Here is a 16217-nt window from a genome sequence, read left to right on the forward strand (position 1 = left end):
CAGAGAAGTTTTACTGGGATTTTTTTGGATTATCAAAGTAGTTTATTAATTGAATCGTTGACCACTTATCGAGTCATCTTTGCAGCTCTACAAACAACTTATCAATTAGTCGAGAAAATAATGGACAGATTAACGGATTATTACAGTAATCGTTGGTTTCAGCGTTCATATATCTAGTATCATACCCCTCTAACACCGCCAGGCGTTTAAGGAGAGACAGATGTGTGGGCGGGGAGGTGAGTGTGTGTTTTGGCGTGGGCTCCTCTGCTGCTGACTCATCTCCGTCTCCGTTTGTGTATCATTCAGCCGCTCACACACTGTTGGTTCAGATTAATCATCTGTTTGAACAGCTTTAACAGCTTTGAGGAATGTGTGCTGGAGATAAATTAAGGATACACCTTTAGGGTTGAGTGTAAAAGCCCTGCGATGGATACCATGGTTACACTTGTTGTGTGTGTGTGTGTGTGTGTGTGTGTGTGTGTGTATAGGCTAAGCCAACCAGCTGCTAGCTGTAACTTGATATGTACTGTACAGACATGAAAGAGCAGTGTTTCCCACACATAGACTAATGTGTGGGGGTGCGCCTCACTATCATCCACACGTGGCCGGGTTGACTCAGTGGGTAGAGCAGGTGCACATATAGGGTGGAGAGAGTTTGTTCCTCGACGCAGAGGTCCAGGGTTTGAGTCCGACCTGTGACGGTTTTCCTGAATGTCTTTCCCCTCTCTCTCTCCTTTCATAGATGTGTCCACAAAAAATTAGATTGAGGGCCTGTAAAAATGGACTTCACCAAACCCACCAGACTCCATGTAAATAATCAGGACTTTTATCATCGTAAAACACACTTCATTCAAAGTGGACAGAAACTAAATAAAACTATCAGAAGCCGTCTTGGTTCATCTTTCCACTGTTCCAACAATCACCACTCTGGTTTGGTTTGGTTGAAATAAACCCTTAATTCACCCATTTACATGTGGAGATATGCTGGCTCTATACACGCTAAAAGTCCTGATTATTTACATGGAGTCTGGTGGAAAAATGCTGGCTCTATACAGGCTAAAAGTCCTGATTATTTACATGGAGTCTGGTGAAAATATGCTGGCTCTATACACGCTAAAAAGTCCTGATTATTTACATGGAGTCTGGTGGAAATATGCTGGCTCTATACACGCTAAAAGTCCTGATTATTTACATGGAGTCTGGTGGAGATATGCTGGCTCTATACATGCTAAAAGTCCTGATTATTTACATGGAGTCTGGTGGAGATATGCTGGCTCTATACACGCTAAAAGTCCTGATTATTTACATGGAGTCTGGTGGAAATATGCTGGCTCTATACACGCTAAAAGTACTGATTATTTACATGGAGTCTGGTGGAAATATGCTGGCTCTATACACGCTAAAAGTCCTGATTATTTACATGGAGTCTGGTGGAAAATATGCTGGCTCTATACACGCTAAAAGTCCTGATTATTTACATGGAGTCTGGTGGAAATATGCTGGCTCTATACACGCTAAAAGTCCTGATTATTTACATGGAGTCTGGTGGAAATATGCTGGCTCTATACACACCAAAAGTCCTGATTATTTACATGGAGTCTGGTGGAGATATGCTGGCTCTATACACGCTAAAAGTCCTGATTATTTACATGGAGTCTGGTGGAGATATGCTGGCTCTATACATGCTAAAAGTACTGATTATTTACATGGAGTCTGGTGGAGATATGCTAGCTCTATACACACTAAAAGTCCTGATTATTTACATGGAGTCTGGTGGAAATATGCTGGCTCTATACACGCTAAAAGTACTGATTATTTACATGGAGTCTGGTGGAAATATGCTGGCTCTATACACGCTAAAAGTCCTGATTATTTACATGGAGTCTGGTGGAGATATGCTGGCTCTATACATGCTAAAAGTACTGATTATTTACATGGAGTCTGGTGGGTTTGGTGATGGTGATTTCGGGGCTGTTTCATGTTAAACTAAAAGGATCTTCCTCTTTAACTAAAAGGTCTATCTCTGTAGGGATCCATCCCATAATGTTGTCAGACACTTAGAATAATAATCTGAGTCTGTCAGCAGCAACAACAGAACTTTTAGTGGACGCTGACTGATGCTGAACAACCCGGTTAGCGGCTGACAGTTACAGCGTTCTCGCTTAATACTGGACCAGTTTGTTATTATTTACTTAGACACCAATGCATAGGAAAATAGGTTGGCAAGGCAATTGTGTTTGAATAGCACATTTCAGCAGCGGTGCAATTCAAAGTGCTTTACATAAAACATTAAAACACAGTTAAAAATTAATACAAAATGATACAAAATTAAAAACAATTAATCAAAAACAGATTAAATACAGGACTAAAGAATAAAATCCACAATACAGTGTAAAGAATTAAACAAAAAACAAGGGAACAAAAAATAATTCCCCTTTTAACAAAAGGTGAAATACCTTCTGATTGTCTCTTAACCCTAAACTCCAACTGGGCTTTGTAGCATCAATTAAAAATAGAAATTCAACTCTTGTATACATGCATGTAAACACTAAGAACACCAGTAGATGCCAGCTACATGCATGTAAACACTAAGAACACCAGTAGATGCCAGCTACATGCATGTAAACACTAAGAACACCAGTAGATGCCAGCTACATGCATGTAAACACTAAGAACACCAGTAGATGCCAGCTACATGCATGTAAACACTAAGAACACCAGTAGATGCCAGCTACATGCATGTAAACACTAAGAACACCAGTAGATGCCAGGTATGGACAGCGAGTAAGAATGTGTATGAAACCATGAGGAAGTTGTGCTTTTTTTACACTTCTTGCACAATTCACATGCTCAACTTGCACAAGGTCCCAAACCCACAATTATAGACACACCCCGTCTTTAAAAAGGTCTTCCGGTAAGCCTTCTATCTCCGAGCTAGACCAAACAACTAATCCATTCACGGAGAAAACAATCAACAGATTAATCGATACTGAGAAGAATCGTGAGTTGCAGCCTTAGATGTTCTGTCTCTAAAGCTGCAGACACACCAACCAGACGCCGACCGTCAGCAGTAAAGCCAGCGGGACTGATCAGTCTCCCCGAGTCGGTCCAGAAAGTTCCTCAGAACACCGAAGAGACGAGACGTAATACGTCTCCATAACAGCAGGCGGCGCTAATCTGGATTGTCGCCCCAAAAATGAAAACCGGCAGCTGATTGGATGAACGCGTCCCCGACCATCATGGCGTCTCGTTCAGAATACGATCTCATATTGTCCTAAAATAGTTCACCGTAACGTGTTTCTGGAAACATCTGAAGAGAGAAACAGGCCGTGCAGCTGCTGAATCTGTCTTCATTTCAGATCAACAAAGGTCAGTTTAGAAGATTAATGTCAGATGTTGAGAGACTCTAGTCACGCTCATCCTGCTCCCTGTTTCCTGGTCAGCTCTCCACCAATCAGATGGCTCATTGAGTCTGACTGCCAGCAGTGCCCGCCCCCCCGATTATACATGTCAAATCAGCCCAAATGAAGGCCGACGGCCCCTCGGACGGACGACGGCACGAACACACCGACCAGACTGGAGTCACGACCTCCCAGACTGTCAGACGGCCGATTATCGGCTCGGTGTGTCAGCGCCTTAAAATGTGGATCAGAGTTTCCCAAAAAGCCCAAAATGACGTCCTCAAATGTCTTGTTTTGTCCACAACTCAAAGATCTTCAGTTTCCTGTCCCAGAGGAGAGACTAGAACATATTCACATTTAACAAGCTGACATCAGAGAGTTATATCGGACAGATTAAGTGTGAGTGAAGAAACATTTAGGAAGCTGAAATCTGAGAATTTTGACCTTTTTTTCTAATAAATGACTCAAAACAATTAACCGATTATCAAAATAGTTGGAGATTAATCCATCAGTTTACAACTGATGGATTAATCTTTGCTCTAGTATATAACAGCAGAGGAGGAGGGTGAAAGAATGAACTGTAATGCCTCTATAACACGGGTCAAACTTGAGGCCTGCGGGCCATATCCGGCCCCTCCCAGATTATGATCCGGCCCGTATATCAATTTAGGTTCACAATACATTTTGGCCCACCTAGTTTTTGATGCTTTTTCTGATGATGTCTGACAATTTGTAATTTTATTCGACGTTTTTGTCACTTTTTGTGATATTTGTGTCACTTTTTCCGACGTTTTTGGGTGCTTTTTTTCCTATGATGGCTGAGGAACTTTTTTCTGACCTTTTTAGGACTTTATGTCGACCAAACTGTAAGTGAGACGACTATATGACACATGCAATAATACAGTCAAAGACATTTTGGACTTTTTCGATTAAATAAAACCATGTCAATAAACTACATGATGATAAACATGTCTGGCCCTCGATGTTATTCTTATTGTCCATTGTGGCCCGTAGTGAAGTTGTGTTTGACTCCCCTGTTCTATAATGTGTGATTAGTCTGGTTTTGAGGAGGCGGCATGTTGTGCGTGCCCAGCGTTGACGTAACCACTGATGGTGCTGGGGGCTTTCAAAGAGACGTGGTATTTCCTAAGCTCAGGAAGTACAGGAAGTTCCCTGTCAGCGACTGGTGGAGACATAATGAAGAGATACCGCAGGGCCGTGCAGCAGTGTGTTTAAAGGGTGTGGGGCCGGCAGGCATGTCTTAGCTCTTACGGTATGTGGAGTTAATAATCAACTGTGAAATCTCCTGGCTGTTAAACTCATGTTAGCTGCCGTTGAACGCCATCTGTAAAAGATTTCACCAGATGCTTTAGACAAGGGCTGTTGTTGATGACAAGGTTATGATAGTTTTGAATTTTCTTATTAGTTTTTGTTTCATTTTAGGTGTTTATGTTCACACTTGCCGTCTTCTTAAACAGTACTAACTACTCCCCCAAAACCGTTTTTCTATTTGCATTCACACTGGCTAAGTGGCAATAGGAACTGACCTTTTGTTAGTATAACACTGCCATGTGGGAAAGACAAAAGACCCTGCCCTGAAGTAGGAGCTGAAAGAGTTACAGGATCTGTGGCCAGAGGAACTTAATAATCCCCAAATTGGTCCAGTCAGAACACGAGAAAAAAAGGGTTCTAGGAATGTTATGTCCTAGGAACGGTATGTTCTAGGAACGGTATGAACAGTATGTTCTAGGAATGGTATGTCCTATGAACGGTATGAACAGTATGTCCTAGGAACGGTATGTCCTAGGAACGGTATGAACGGTATGTCCTATGAACGGTATGTCCTATGAACGGTATGTCCTAGGAACGGTATGAACGGTATGTTCTAGGAATGTTATGTCCTAGGAACGGTAGGAACGGTATGTCCTAGGAACGGTATGAACGGTATGTCCTAGGAACGGTATGAACGGTATGTCCTAGGAACGGTATGTCCTAGGAACGGTATGAACGGTATGTCCTAGGAACGGTATGAACAGTATGTTCTAGGAATGTTATGTCCTAGGAACGGTAGGAACGGTATGTCCTAGGAACGGTATGAACAGTATGTCCTAGGAACGGTATGTCCTAGGAATGGTATGTCCTAGGAACGGTATGTCCTAGGAACGGTATGAACAGTATGTTCTAGGAACGGTATGTCCTAGGAACGGTATGTCCTAGGAACGGTATGTCCTAGGAACGGTATGTCCTAGGAACGGTATGAACGGTATGTCCTAGGAATGGTATGTCCTAGGAATGGTATGTCCTAGGAATGGTATGTCCTAGGAACGGTATGTCCTAGGAACGGTATGAACGGTATGTCCTAGGAACGGTATGTTCTAGGAACGGTATGAACGGTATGTCCTAGGAACGGTATGTTCTAGGAATGGTAGGAACGGTATGTCCTAGGAACGGTATGTTCTAGGAACGGTATGAACGGTATGTCCTAGGAATGGTATGTCCTATGAACGGTATGTCCTAGGAACGGTATGTTCTAGGAATGGTAGGAACGGTATGTCCTAGGAACGGTATGTTCTAGGAACGGTATGAACGGTATGTCCTATGAACGGTATGTCCTATGAACGGTATGTCCTATGAACGGTATGTTCTAGGAACGGTATGAACGGTATGTTCTAGGAACGGTATGAACGGTATGTTCTAGGAACGGTATGAACGGTAGGTTCTAGGAACGGTATGAACGGTATGTCCTAGGAACGGTATGTTCTAGGAATGGTATGAACGGTATGTCCTAGGAACGGTATGAACGGTATGTTCTAGGAATGGTATGAACGGTATGTCCTAGGAACGGTATGTCCTAGGAACGGTATGTTCTAGGAACGGTCTGAACGGTATGTCCTATGAACGGTATGTTCTAGGAACGGTATGAACGGTATGTCCTAGGAACGGTATGTCCTAGGAACGGTATGAACGGTATGTCCTAGGAACGGTATGAACGGTATGTCCTAGGAACGGTAGGAACGGTATGTCCTAGGAACGGTATGTCCTAGGAACGGTATGTCCTAGGAACGGTATGTTCTAGGAACGGTATGAACGGTATGTCCTAGGAACGGTAGGAACGGTATGTCCTAGGAACGGTATGTCCTAGGAACGGTATGTCCTAGGAACGGTATGTCCTAGGAACGGTATGAACGGTATGTCCTAGGAACGGTATGTTCTATGAACGGTATGTTCTAGGAACGGTATGAACGGTATGTCCTATGAACGGTATGTTCTAGGAACGGTATGAACGGTATGTCCTAGGAACGGTATGAACGGTATGTCCTAGGAACGGTATGTCCTAGGAACGGTATGTCCTATGAACGGTATGTTCTATGAACGGTATGTTCTAGGAACGGTATGAACGGTATGTTCTAGGAACGGTATGTCCTAGGAACGGTATGTTCTAGGAACGGTATGAACGGTATGTTCTAGGAACGGTTTTTTTAAACTAAGATGAGTGCTTAAAACCTTTTCTTTTAAAAAAAAACAAAAAAAAAAAAAAAAAGTTTCAGTTTAGTTTTACTAGAAAGTTCTGGTTTTTATTTAGTTTACAAAACATTTCTCACTGCTTATTTCATTTGAGTTGAGTATAATAGCGCTGGTTGATGCTCCCTCGCTGCCAGCCTCCCTTTGTGTGTCATGGAAACAGATAACACACCACATGGCCCTCACACGGCCAACACACACAGCTCTAACACTGTGCACACATGCTGTCTTCATAACTCCTTTGTTTGTCATGGAAATATGTTTGAGCAAACACACACACACCTTTCGCACACTTAGTATTAACACATCCATGTGTGTGTGTGTGTGTGTCTCTGTGTGTTGTCTCTCTCTGTGTGTGTGTGTGTGTGTGTGTGTGTGTGTGTGTGCGCTTGTGTGTTGTCTCTGTGTGTGTGTGTGTGTGTGTGTGTGTCTCTGTGTGTGTTGTCTCTGTGTGTGTGTGTGTGTGTGTGTGTGTGTGTGTGTGTGTGTGTGTGTGTGTGTGCGTGTGCGCGCGCGCTTGTGTGTCTGTGTGCGCGCGCGCTTGTGTGTCTGTCTCTCTGTGTGTGTGTGTGTCTGTGTGTGTTGTCTCTCTGTGTGTGTGTGTGTGTGTGTGTGTCTCTCTCTCTGTGTCTGTTTGTTTGTTTGTGTGTGTGTGTGTGCGTGCGTGCGCTTGTGTGTCTGTCTCTGTGTGTGTGTGTGTGTGTGTGTGTTGTCTCTCTGTGTGTGTGTGTGTGTGCGCGCGCGCTTGTGTGTGTGTCTGTGTGCGCGCGCTTGTGTGTCTGTCTCTGTGTGTGTGTGTGTGTGTGTTTGTGTGTGTGTGTGTGTGTGTTGTCTCTGTGTGTGTGTGTGTGTGTGTGTGTGTGTGTCGTGCGCACGCTGTGTGTGTGTCTGCTCTGTGTGTGTGTGTGTGTGTGTGTGTGTGTGTGTGTGCGCAGGTGACTCATGTTTAAAGATCACGGTACCGGTGACGTTGGAGACTCTGAATATGCCGAGGCCGGATTTAAACCCTCCCTATCTGTCATCGTATGTAAACACATGAGGGAGCAGCTTTTGTTGTCTGGCTGAGGTTGATTATAGAAACCCTGGAGACCGTCTATTTGGATAGATTTCCGATTACCAGACCCAGAATTCAGCAGCGATGCAGAATGAACAACACAGTACCACGCTTGGTCAGGGGCCTTTGGCGTTAGTTACTGCCACAAAAAGTCTCCTTTCAGTCAGACGCAGAGGGCTGTCAAATAATTCCCCTGTAATCTTATCCGTGGTGATATTAGCTTTGGCGACAGCTTTCATTACGCTTGGTTCGCATCACTTTTTGACGCTCTGGGTCGGGACTGATGGCACGTAGTTAGGGTTGGGAAAGGTCCTAAGTGTACAGTTGTGTTCAGAATAATAGCAGTGTGTTTAAAAAAGTGCTAATGCTCAACATCCTCTGAATAGCTTTTAATTCCATAATATCAATGCATTGGGAACGCTGAACATTCATCTCCACATCAAAACAAGACCAAACTGATCACGTTTGTGTTCTACCTTTACAGAAAGTGAAGAAAAAGGAATATTAGGCTGTTCGCAGTATTTGCATTTTTCTTTACAAACTCAAACATTTACTGTATGAACTGAAACATGTCTCGAGGGTTGGCTTCACTTTGAATCACTGCACTAATATTTAGTTCCATAACCATTATTTCTGAGAACTGCTCCACATCTGTGTTGCATGGAGTCACCTGTGAACAGGTATTCCAGCCCAGGACCATTGAGCTACATCCCACAATCCCTCTGCAGTACTGGGTTAGCCTCAGAAACAGCATTTCTGATGTCACCCCACACGTTCTCTATGGGGTTGAGGTCTGGGGATTGGGCTGGCCGCTCCATAACATCAGTCTCTGCTCTCTTACTGGTGTGTTTTGGGTCATTGTCTTGTTCAAAGACCCATTTCAAAGGCATTTCCTCTTCAGCATAAGGCAACATGACCTCTTCAAGTATTCTGATGTATTGAAACTGATCCATGATCCCTGGTATGTGATAAATAGGCCCAACACCACAGTATGAGAAACATCCCATAACATGATGTTTGCACCACCATGCTTCACTCTCTTCACAGTACTGGGGCTTGAGTTCAGTGCATGGGGGGTCGTCGGACAAACTGTCTGCGGCCCGAGACCCAAAAAGAACCATTCTGCTCTCATCAGTCCACTGAATGTTGCTCCATTTCTCCTTTGGCCAGTCAATGTGTCCTTTGGCACATTTCAGCCTATCAGTACATGTCTTTTTTTCAGCAGTGGGACTTTGCGGGGGCTTCTAGCTGATAGCTTAGCTTCACATAGCCTTCTTCTGATCCTAACAGTACTCTCAGGTAACTGTAAGTCTTCTTTGGTTTTCCTGGAGCTGATCATTGGTTGAGCCTTTGCCATTTTGGCTATTCTTCGATCCATTCGAATGGTAGTTGACCGTTGTTTTCCCACGTCGTTCAGGCTTTGGATGCCATTTCAAGGCATCTGAAATCATTTGGGCTGAGCAGCCTATCATTTTCTTTACTACTTTATATGTTTCCCCTCTCCAATCAACTTTTTAATCAACGTCTGCTGTTCCTCAGAGCAATGTCTGGAACCACCCATTTTGCTGAGTATTTCAGTGTGAAATGTACTATAACCAGCATGCACAACATTTGCTTCCTTCCTTCCTTAAATATGGGCCATAACTGACACCTGTTTCTTCAGAATCAATCACCTCACTAACTGAACACAACTCTGCTATTATTTTAAACATGCCCCTCTCAATTACAGACTCAGTTACCCAGAATGAGCAGCATCATGTCATGACTGGTGGGTCTGGTGGTTTTCTAGGACTCTACAACACTACTAGGAAATTATTTACCATGTAGAAATATCACTTCTACCACAACATTAGATTTATGAGGTTAGTGATGTTGGACTGCTATTATTTTGAACACAACTGTATGTTGAAGTGACATGCTGGCCAAGAACGAGACATGTTGTTTTCCAGTTGTAAACATCCTTTATTAAACATCGAAAAGCCAAAAAATACACAAGATTTCATGTAAAATTAAAGCTACAAACTGTATTTTAATTAAACTTTTCACTACAGGGGCTTTCCACCTTTAATGGACAGGACAGCTAGGTGAGAAGGGGGGGGACATGCAGGAAATCATCACAGGTCGGAGTCGAACCCTGGACCTCTGCGTCGAGGCACAAACCTCTAAATATATGTGCGCCTGCTCTACCCACTGAAGCAACCCGGCCACCTCTTTCGCTATTTTCTAGTATTTTTGGAGCCCTGGCTGCTGGAATATTCCCGTTTTTCATACAGGTTTTTTTCCACGTTGTAGCTTAAGGATAAACTTGGAATATTTCATAACCCCTGACAGACAGCCGAGTCTGACTGTGGGGAGAATATAAGAAGTGTAGAGTTGTTTCCTCTGCTGTCTCTGATAGACGGCCCTCTGTCTCCTCCGTTTTCTAAAGTGAGATGGATCGTTTTGGCCGAGCAGTCGGGCTGTAATGGAACATTAATAACTCTCGATGGCCTCTGGTTACCTGGACAACCCACTTCTCCTCCTCCTCAGCGTGAGGAAAACATCCGACAGAAACACACCCTTAGGCCCCAGATGCAAACGAAGCTTTCAGACAGGTTACCAAGTAACCGTGAGAGTGGGGGGGGGTCGATCAGTCTACCTGGTCTACCACTCAACTATTCTGAGCCCTCGGCTGAAATCACACATCACACACAACCTCCAGTGTTTCCCCGAGGTATCGGCAACCTTTACTATCAAAAGAGACATTTTTGGCCCCTAAAAATGAAAAGAAATCTTTCTGAAGCTGCAAAAGCCATTTGGGTCTTATAATGAAGGCTGACAGTCTATTTAAATGTATATAAACATTACTAACGTATATGGCCCTGTCTTTGACGGTCTTTACAGAGAGAGGCAGAGTTTTTTTCCTGGGCATTTCCGCCTCTAATGGACAGGACAGCTAGACGTGAAAGGGGAAGAGAGGGGGGGACATGCAGGCAATCATCACAGGTCGGACTCAAACCCTGGACCTCTGCGTCGAGGCATAAACCTCTCAGTATATGTGCGCCTGTTCTACCCGCTGAACCAACCCGGCCACGATGATTTGATATTATAATGAACGACTGTTATAATGAACAGTCCTAATAGGACACCGGTGCCTAAATTACCGGACAGTATAGCAACATGGATATCAATGCCACTTAAAATGTCTGCGCTGCTCTCATGCTCCGAAACGGATGTTAGAGGGAACAGAAACATTGCAGCGTGTGACGCTAGTTAACGCTACGCTGGACTACACTGTTGTTAACGTTAGCCTACTGTTAGGTAGCAACTGGCTTAAAGGAGACTTCCAGTTGATTCCCCCCCGTAGCTCTGTTGTGTGTAAACGTGGAGAGCTGTCAGTAGAGAAGAACTAAACCAATCAGTGCTGCCTACACCGTGTTCTCCTCCTGCTAGCGTTAGCACCCAGGAGGCTGAAACAGGGCAGGTTTTAAACCTGTTTTAGCCTCTAAACATGCTGGAGATGTCGTTCCAAGTGTCTCCCCATGTGCAGTGATTCCTTCTGAGGGAACACAGGGAATCTGACTGCAGGAGATGTGACAGAAAGACATGAACGTTGTTAATCCAGCTCTGTTTAGTTCTGGTGTTGAGACGATAAGACGAGTGTTTAGGGACCGTCTGCAAACTACAACACCGAAAAGAGATGCAACAATATTTTCAAAAATAGGAATATACTTAATTTTTTAAAGTAAGTGCTGTAGTACAACTAGCAGGAGACGAGTTGTAGTTGAGGTAAGTTTGGAGACACTACCTTATTTAATCATTACATTAATACATATTGTTGTGTCTCTTTTCGGTTTGGCTCTGATTTTATAATGAAAAATATTCAAATTCAGCTTCTGAAATTGCAAATCAAGAAATTTCATATTTTAATTTCAATGAAGTGAATTGAGAAATACAAATGTAGACACATGGTTTTTAAGGTAAAATGTTTAAATATTAGGTATTCAGTGTCTGCTAATATTTAAATACTTATGTCTCTTGTTTGCTTCCATACATCTGCATTGGGCCAGATGTTTCTGAACTAGCTACTCACCCTTATATCTAAATGGAGGATCTGCTCTGATAGTTTGGACAATACTGCCCCCTTGTGGTTTCTTTTTGTGTCATGGAAATATATTTGAGCACACTTTGGTGTGTGTGTGTGTGTGTGTGTGTGTGTGTGTGTGTGTGTGTGTGTGTGTGTGTGTGTGTGTACTGTCTACACTGCACTATATGTCTTGTCCTGTCTATGCTCCACCTGTCTATACTTGTATATCACTTTGCACTTTTCTGATTTGTTTTGCACTTCTGGTTGGACGCAAACTGTTGTCTTTGTACTCGTACTCTGCACAATGACAATAAAGTTGAAGTGTGTGTGTGTGTGTGTGTGTGTGTGTGTGTGTTCATGCAGGATACAGCAGGGCAGGAGCGTTATCGTACCATCACCACAGCGTACTACAGAGGAGCCATGGGCTTCCTGCTCATGTATGACATCACTAACCAGGAATCCTTCAACGCAGTTCAGGACTGGTGAGTCGGACATATTTTACTCCAGGAGATAATGGTAGTTTGTGTCAAGAGCTATAAAAGAAATGTCAGATCTATAAACAATCGCAGTTGTGAAATATAATATATAATATGGGGGGGTCAAGGGGTTCTGGGGTCAAGCGTGATTTTTGCTTCTCCGTTAAATCAACGCCGTGGCTACGTACGTGGAGACACGGACCCTACGCTGTAGCCTGACGTCACCTCTTGAAAAATGTAACTACACGTCACGGTGACGCACGCCGCTCGGCCGTGGCTTGGTAACGTTACATTCCCCCCCGACTCATTTCCTGGTTCTCATTCTCCATCAACAACATGACATCAAGGAGAGGGTTAACTTCTCCTGCTCCAGATTACACACACACACACACACACACATATATATATATAATGTGTAAATGTATATGCTACGGTGAGCATGCACCGTCATTAAATAAATGGGTCACTGCACGCAAAGCTATTAATGTATTGCACAAATTGGGTTTATTGGCAGCCCAGAACAGGCGTCCGACTAAGTTCTCACTTTCTCGCATCGGCCTGATGTAGGTCTAGGGTTGGATACCGAAACCCGGTGTTATACGGCACCGGTACCTTAACAACCAGTATCTACTGGACCGAATAGTAACGTGGATTTCCGTGCCTCATTTTGGTGCTACTGAAATGCCAGCGCCGCCCTCTGATGCTCCGAAACAGACATTAGAGGCATATGTATTTCCCTGTAGAGGACTCCAACGGGACGTAACAGTCTGCAGCTGCCGTTGTCTGAAAATCATCACAGACGGTGCGTTCACTTGAAACTCGCCTCTCCAGCGTCGTGGTGCATTCAAAGTTACTGTAAAATACCCCTTTTCCATCTGGTGGTTGTTTTTGTTGTTTACCAGCAATTTGCTGGTGAAATAAGTCATTGTTATAAGTTATAGTGATTACATTATTAATCAATCATTTAATTTTGACCATATGGCCTTACCAATGAACAAGTTCTTTAATGTCGCCAACTGTCGTTTTGTCCTTTTTTCTTTTTTAAATATATACATATTTTTTAAAAATCTTTTTAAAAGTATCGGTCCAGGCACCGTTTAGGCACGGCCCCATTTTAAAAGTATCATTATAGCACCGGTATCGAACAATACCCAACCCTATAGGTCTAAATAATAATAATAATACTAATAAATAACCTATTGAAAAACCAGAAGCATTATAACTTTAGTCTACACACATTTGTCACCTCTGCATTTGGTTTATGTCTCGAGACACCTAGTAGATTTCCCCCGCTTTTCCCCAAATGTGGTACGTGGGTGGTGATGGAGCAGTGGATATGACACGTGCCTTTGGTGTGGGAGACCTGGGTTTGATTCCCACTGCGATACGTCAACCAATGTGTCCATGAGCAAGGCCCTTAACCTCTAGTTGCTCCAGAGGAGTGTGACCTCTGACATGTATAGACATTGTAAGTCTCTTTGGATAAAAGCTCAGCTAAATGACATGTAATGTGATGTATGTAACATATTTGGATGACCTCGCGTGGGAAGTATTTGGGTTGCAAAGGGGCGGAAACTTTCCATGGAAAGTTTGGCTGGGGAATTTTGGAAACATTAACTATGGTTAGTGGGCTATACAATTAACACACAAGTTAATAATAGCAATGGGTTATGTATTACACCCCCCCTACATATTGGCCAGTATGTAGTAGCCTCTGCTGATGACTGTGTGTGTCATTGATGAATATAGGGAGGACATTCAACTGAAGTTACATTAAATCAGGTTGTTTTAACCAAGGTTATGCTGCAAGATGTTTTTATTTCAACTACATTTAAGTTCCCTGTTATAGACTAACAGTATTATAACAAGAAATATTAAACATATCCAGTTTATTCCCATTAATTCCCATGCAAAGTTTTCAACTTAGAAAATTCCCAAAATTTTGCAACCCTAACCCTGACTGTGAAACTTTGTGTGTCCTACAGGGCGACGCAGATCAAGACGTACTCGTGGGACAACGCTCAGGTGATCCTGGTCGGTAACAAGTGTGACCTGGAGGACGATAGGGTCGTCCCCACGGAGGACAGCCAGAGGCTGGCAGAGGAGCTAGGTGGAAACTCTTTAACTCACACTGTTTGGCAGGGTTTCTGTAGCCTGGGAACCCAGACCCAAATCTGAAAGATTAAAGGTGCTGTAGGTCGGACTGTGAGGATCCAGGACTTAGCCAAAGAATTTGAACATCGACAACTTCTCAGTCCCTCCCCCCTTTCTGCTAAAGCCCAAAACGGTCTCCTAAGCCCCTCCCCCCACAAGGGAGAATGAATGCACCCAGAGAGGTTGTTTCTGGAGAGGTTGTGTTTATACGGCAGCTAGGGCTGGGCCATAAGCAGAAAGTCAAATATCACAATATTTTTCACCAAATACCTCGAATACCACAACGATATTGTAGTGTTGACTATCGGTGCTTTCACAAAATATTCACACAATGAGATGTTAGATGAATAATCATCATAATGTGGATATAATAACTAAGTGGGTAAAGGTAAATAATAGAACAGTTACAGCAGTCTGGGAAGTTCAGACAATGACATCACTTTACTGTAATACAGCCTCTACAACCAGGAAAAGACACTTATGTCATATCACGATATTACCATATCCAAAATCTAAGATGATATCTAGTCTCATATCATGATATCGATATAATATCCATATATTGCCCAGCTTTACCTAAGCCCCTCCCCCCTCTAGTATCTGTGCATTTTAAGATGCACACATGTACTGTTTTTGTTCACAGTAAATGAAATGATGTTGCTCTTGCTCAGGTTTCCAGTTCTTCGAGGCCAGCGCTATGGACAACATCAACGTGAAGCAGGTGTTTGAGCGTCTGGTGGACGTCATCTGTGAGAAGATGAACGAGACCATGGACGGAGACATCAACCTCGTAACCAACCACAGGAACCAGCTTAAAGACTCGCCCTCAGAGAGCCACGGGGGCTGTGCTTGCTGAATCATGTGCCACACACACACACACACACACACACACACACACTCAGATACACACAGACAGACACACTCAGATACACACACACACACACACACACACACACACACACACACACACACACACACACACACTCACACACACACAGACACACACACTCAGATACACACAGACAGACACACTCAGAGACACACAGACAGACACACTCAGATACACACAGACACACACACACACACACACACACACACACACACACACACACACACACTCAGATACACACAGACACACACACTCAGACACACACACTCAGATACACACACACACACACACACACACACTCAGACAGACACACACACTCAGATACACACACACACACAGACCTTCCTTCTCTGTGCCTCAGCCATGTGAAGTGCTGCAGCTCTTCCCCTCTGCTGTCCATCATGAACCAGAGGACAGCAGGCTACGATAATCCTCATCAGCGCTGTCAGAAACCTCTCCTCCCCCAGGCCCATCTTTCATCCCTAAATTCCACCAGGATGCGTCTGCGCTGCTCTCCAGCAGTAATCACGGCCACTAGAGACAATGCTTGTTATTCCACCCTCCTGAAAGAAATATGGCCAGGTCTACTTTTGATGGAGCCGGGGGGGGGGGGCGTTCAACAGGGAGGGAAGGGCTCGAGTCGGCCAGGCAAAAC

General features: G+C 43.7%; 1 protein-coding gene across 2 annotated transcripts in view; it reads left to right on the forward strand.

Moving 5' to 3' along the window:
* rab3db (RAB3D, member RAS oncogene family, b) overlaps positions 1 to 15812 on the forward strand; it is a 34198-nt gene extending 18386 nt beyond the window's left edge. For both annotated transcript variants that reach the window (XM_078270213.1, XM_078270212.1), the window contains exons 3-5: positions 12407 to 12525; positions 14505 to 14629; positions 15345 to 15812. In XM_078270213.1, the coding sequence (XP_078126339.1) occupies positions 12407 to 12525; positions 14505 to 14629; positions 15345 to 15529 (429 nt within the window). In that variant the 3' untranslated portion in view covers positions 15530 to 15812. The remainder of the gene's footprint in view (positions 1 to 12406; positions 12526 to 14504; positions 14630 to 15344) is intronic.
* Positions 15813 to 16217: the final 405 nt, after the last annotated feature.

Source organism: Sander vitreus, chromosome 15 (genome assembly GCF_031162955.1).
Source record: "Sander vitreus isolate 19-12246 chromosome 15, sanVit1, whole genome shotgun sequence".
NCBI classification, from domain to species: domain Eukaryota; kingdom Metazoa; phylum Chordata; class Actinopteri; order Perciformes; family Percidae; genus Sander; species Sander vitreus.